We start from the raw sequence: 5,336 nt of genomic DNA on the forward strand, positions 1-5,336 counted from the left end.
CTCAGAAAGCTAGTCTTATTGCTATACTCCACCAATCTGAACTATTTGCTTCTTCTGCCCTTCTACAGATCTGGTTAAATGATCCTATAGTCAATCTTCAAATCTCTGGAAATAATAGAGACTGCAATTTCTTTCTCTGTCCTTAAAAAAACAGAGTATCAGTATTAGAGAGTAGCAGAATAGAAGAATAGTCAGAAATCATCAAAATTTGCCCTCTCCTTTTGCACACTAAACCAACCAATGGCTTTTCTGTCACTAGTTCAATCTCAGAAGCCGTCTGCACCCGCCCAAATGAAAGCTCGCTCAGAAGACTGAAACATAAAGACATGAAAGGGGGTGCTCCCCACTTGTTGAAATGGGAGTGGGCATGAGAGCCTTAGGGTGCTTCTCTCTCTCTGCAGCAGCACCTTTGTCTCCCAAACAGAAAACACTTTCAAAACGACTGGTTCAACCGGGAGGGAGCAGGGTAACTCGTGAGTTCAAAGTCACATTCTATTAGAAATTCCCAAGATCGGAATTCTCATCTCATGTGTTTTCTTGCATTTTTATAATAAAATGAACTTAGCTTTTCATCACCACTTAGGCAAAATGAAATTAAGCTAATTCAATAAGATTTACTAAATAAAAAATTAAAGCAGCAGGTTTGAGGTGGCTGTATTGTAATTGTTTTTGTTTTCACGCAAAGCAGACATTTCAGATGACTCAGTATGATGGAGGCCAAACTTCCAATGACATTCCTCCTTTAAAAATCATGCTTTTTTGGCCCCTGCTATTTCACGCCTTACCTTCTCTTAAGGAGAAAGGTAAAACCTACTTACTTCATTGCCCTCAGAAATTCAACTGCTTTTATATGTCACTGACCTGACCCTTTAAACATAACATACCATGTAATAAAAGTTTGTGATTGGTTTTCATTTAAGAATATACAATTTTCAGTTGTTTATGTTAATTCATCACTACGAAATAAAACAACACTCACCAAGGGATTGAAAGAGTTCGGTCATTTTAGGATGATCCCAACAGGTTGTCTGTGTTTTATGGCTGAAAAAAATATAGCAATAAATTTAAATAAAACATATAAAATAATATATGGCACACAGAAAATACGAAAATAGAATTTTTATTCACATTTTTAAAAATACATGCAGAATTATCCCAGTGATGGATCACTGAGCAACCTGGTGCCCAATTATTACTTAATTGTTGCAGCAACAATAAAACATTTTTATTTGAGCAATTATATTGTGAAAATGTAGATGAAAATTTTAAAAAGAAGAACAACTAAATATTAAAACTGAGCTAACGTGGGCTGTCATCGACCCTAGGTTCCAAAATAATTCTACTTGTGCTAGGCAGATGTAGATTCTCATTCAGAATGAATCCTCTGAAGCTGAAATGCTGTGAAAAGTCGCTAAACTTTAGGCATCCTAATCAAATTTCCAAAGAATAGAGAAACAACAGTTTAAATCTGAATAACATCTCCATCTCCCAATCTACTGAGCCTCTCTCTTCAACCTTGAGTCTCTTTTCAGTATAAATTTTCCCTTTCACCCCCATGGGGACCCACTCAGAACCCCAGAGTTGAGATCAAGATAATTTTAAGTTGAAGACATGTGGGAGTCAACAGATGCAGAAAGAAGCCTTCTCAGGGTTTTCTTTATCTGACTAAAAACAGCAGCAANGTGTAATGTGCTCTCTCCAAATGTAAGTTCCTTGAGTGTGGGAACCAAGTCTCTTTATATTACTTTATCTCCTGCACAGTCATGGAGCCCAATAAATGCATAAGCAACCACAGAGCAACAGCTGCACCCTCTGTATTAGGACATTATGTGGGTGGAAATTTACACAAAATGAGAGACAACCCTTGACCTCAAGCCATTCTCAATGAAGCTGGGGCAATCGTCCTAACATTATCTATCACACAAAGGCACACACATGGCGCGTTTGTGAAAAACAGGTGTTAGAGGCAATCATAAAGTTCTGGAAAAACTGACGGCAGGTGGGATTAGCTTATAAATGTTTCCAAAAGAGGTAAATTTTTAACAGTATTAGGGAGGAATAAAGGGTTACAGGCCATTGCAGAGGAAGGGTCAGGGAATTTCAAGTAAACAGAAACGATGAGAGAAGAAGCAGCAGATTAATCATAAACAGGAGAGCTTGACAGGTGGCACAAAGGCCCCTGGCTAGAGTGCAGTGGGGGCAGAGCAGTGGGAAAAGTACAGGCCAGGCGGCTCCAAAACCATCACCTCAAATATTTACAATCCAACACAACCCAGCACTTCCCTAAGTGTGCGTTACTAAATGCCACTTAGTTTATAAGTGGGAGGTGGCATTGCTCTTCTGTGCCTCTCATGTCTGAAGAAATAACCTGAATGAAGGAGGAGTGTTTTCTTTAGGACTCAAAAGAACCAACCGAAGAAAACACCCAAGGCGTTAATCCGTTGACACACCCGGAAGTATTAGGGAAAACCGTGACCATGTTCCTATAATACAAAGCAGTCTTCCGTCAATGGAGACTCTGCGGCTGAGTCCCTTCTCCTCATTTTATAGCTAATCAGGCCTGAGAAGGCCTTCCAGATCTGTCAGCTGGATACTGGACAGACAACTGAGCCTCTTTCAAAACTGCTGTCCCCATGGACTCAGGGAGCTCACTAAACATCCCTTTTGCGTGTTCCTAATTCATTTCCTATTTCCTTCTGGTTCAACATACAGACCACTAGCCAGCGTGTGCTGGCTTTATTTTTTTGTCCTGGTAATTGTGCAACATTTGATGGAGTCACTACAACCTGCCAATTGTTTGGGACTCCACAGACGGTGTGCAGTAATCCCTCTTCTATCACTTCATCTGGAGGTGTTTTGCAGCCCTTCGTAGACTTTCCTCCCACATACTCATACAACTTATGTTTTTCTCATTTTAAAGCTTTGCATTGCTGTTATTTTCTCTGAATGATTCTATACTCCCTTTCCTCAACTCTGCTCATGCAACCAGCTTAAACTGTGTTTCTAATTTCTACTAACTTTAAAGGAGATTTTNAAAAAAAAATTATTTCTAGAACAACTCAATAGGGACTCCAATGAAATTATTTCTAAAAACAATTCAATTTTTTAAAAGCGAGAAAGACAAATATAAAGTACACAAGTCTGGATAACAGGGCAATCAATTTCCTTCAGATGTCAAATACATCATTGGTTTTTCAGCTAATATATAAAATAACTAAGTAAGGTTCACATGAGTTAGCGACGGTGTCAGAAAAAACTGAGAACCATCTGAAATTTTTCATTGTCACTTTTTCTTGGCATCATACACTGCTTTCAGCGATCAACTTCCAGAGGCCAGGAGCAAAATTCAAATTCACTTTTTATGGTGCCTGATAAGGGGAAGAGCTTAATAAATGACAGTAGCTACAGAACTATAATTTCACATAGACACAAAATAAAATATTCAAATACTGCCAAAATGCCCTAAGTTTCTGAATTCCAGCACTAATTATACCAGCAACACAGCACTGCTATTATATCTCCCCACATGGCACAGAGTGACAATAGACCAAATTCTAAAATGATGAGCGTTTCCTGGATGAGGCTGTGTCCTTGCATTTCTTCCAGAAAAGTCCCCTTTATAATACACACTGTAGCTGTGATAGTAATTTGCCACATCCCACAGACTATCATGTCTTCAATTTTTAGTGATTTACTCTGACACTATGCCTTAGTGCCTAAGCAAGGCATACATCTTCCAGAAATGTGTCACATTCAGGTTACCTTTAACGAATTGACTACATTTAAGTCACAGAAAATTATGATCTTTTCTTTTCAAAGGAAGACAAATGACAGCTCAGTCATGTGGCAAATGAAACAAACAGCAGAATCATTTTCTAACCAACTTTTTCTTTTATCTCACACGTGAGGCACAGGGCATCAAATGGAAATGGTTCATCATTCTCCTGTTCTGCAAAAGCACACACTGCACAGCACTTGACCTTGGGCTTCTGTGACTCTTCTGTTCTTGAACTGTTGGACCATTGCTGCTTATTAGCACCTTGCCCATCTCTTCTTCCCATTCATCACAGAAACAGATGTGGCGTCCGAGGTCTCCTATCTGCCCTTCACTCTATAAGCCCGATGCCCTCACTCACTTTCATTACATCAACTATTACTTCTCCCTGAATGACTGTAGATTCTATTTTCTCATTCTGATCTCCTGCCTGAACACCTGATCTACATTCCCACTGCTCTGTGCCCAACTAGAGCTACACTGTTCTCTTCTAGGGGCCTCTCCCTTAACATGTTCCAAATAAAGGTCTTGCCTTCTTTTCACATTGAAATCCAGTAGCAGGATTACTACCTTCTATAGACTATCAGTCTGCAAATTCTAAGATATCCTAATACTCTCCTTTCACCCTCTGCAATTTATCAACTACCAAATTCCCCCAGTCATCAGTTCTTTCTCTGCTTTAGAAATCCATACCCTCATCTCCCCTCCTACTATTGGGTTGTTGGAAAAGTCATGATGTATTTTTTCTGTTTTTCGTTGCAAAAAATGCGCCATGACTTTTCCGACAACCCAATATCACCAGCCATCTCAGCCTCCATCATCTTTCACCTGAACTATTTACTTGTCCTCTCTTCCCTTGGTCCTTCTATCTGTCTTAGATATTGTCCCAAGCATACTTCCACGACTGGCCCTATTTCCTAAATCCCACAAAACAAAAATGGTTCTATAGTACTCCATCCTATTAAAAAAATCCAAAAATTAAACACAACATTAGGAGAGCTTGAGCAACAAAAAAGCTAAAGGAATCAGAAAAGGTTTCAAGAAAAAAAAAAAAAAGACCTCCTAAATGGACCTAAACTGATGTTAAGGACATTTGTGAATTCTGGACAAACTGCTCATAAGCTACTCCATTTAGACTCCATTATTATCTGATGTCCCATCCAGGACTTTGAGTTTCATGCATACAACTCCCTTCCCTCTTACCCTTGATTACAGCTGTGTGCCTAAATCCTATGTGTTTTCCTTCTAAGGCCTGGCTAATATGCTTCCTACTCAAGAAAGCTTGCTTTGGTCTTCATGATGAAGGAGATCTCTCACTCCTCTGACAGCACTTCCCTTTGGCTTGTCTGTCACTGCCTATCACATATGAAATACAAAAGAATATGTATGATATATATGTGTGGTCTAAAGAAAAACAATAGAACAATCACCCATTAATCCATCACACAGCTAAAGAAATAGGCTGTTAATGATATCTAGGAAACCCCTTGAAAAGCCTCCTTAATTACATCCTCTCATAATCACAGGAGAACCATCGACCTCTGTATTTCACTGTCAGCTA

General features: G+C 39.2%; 1 protein-coding gene across 1 annotated transcript in view; it reads right to left on the reverse strand.

The window, feature by feature from the left end:
* UTRN (utrophin) overlaps nucleotides 1-5,336 on the reverse strand; it is a 498,335-nt gene that overhangs the window by 72,908 nt on the left and 420,091 nt on the right. The window contains exon 58 of the mRNA XM_019653741.1: nucleotides 980-1,041. Within this exon, the coding sequence (XP_019509286.1) occupies nucleotides 980-1,041 (62 nt within the window). The remainder of the gene's footprint in view (nucleotides 1-979; nucleotides 1,042-5,336) is intronic.

The sequence above is a fragment of the Hipposideros armiger genome, unplaced genomic scaffold, assembly GCF_001890085.2.
Source record: "Hipposideros armiger isolate ML-2016 unplaced genomic scaffold, ASM189008v1 scaffold_206, whole genome shotgun sequence".
In the NCBI taxonomy this organism is placed as follows: Eukaryota; Metazoa; Chordata; class Mammalia; order Chiroptera; family Hipposideridae; genus Hipposideros; species Hipposideros armiger.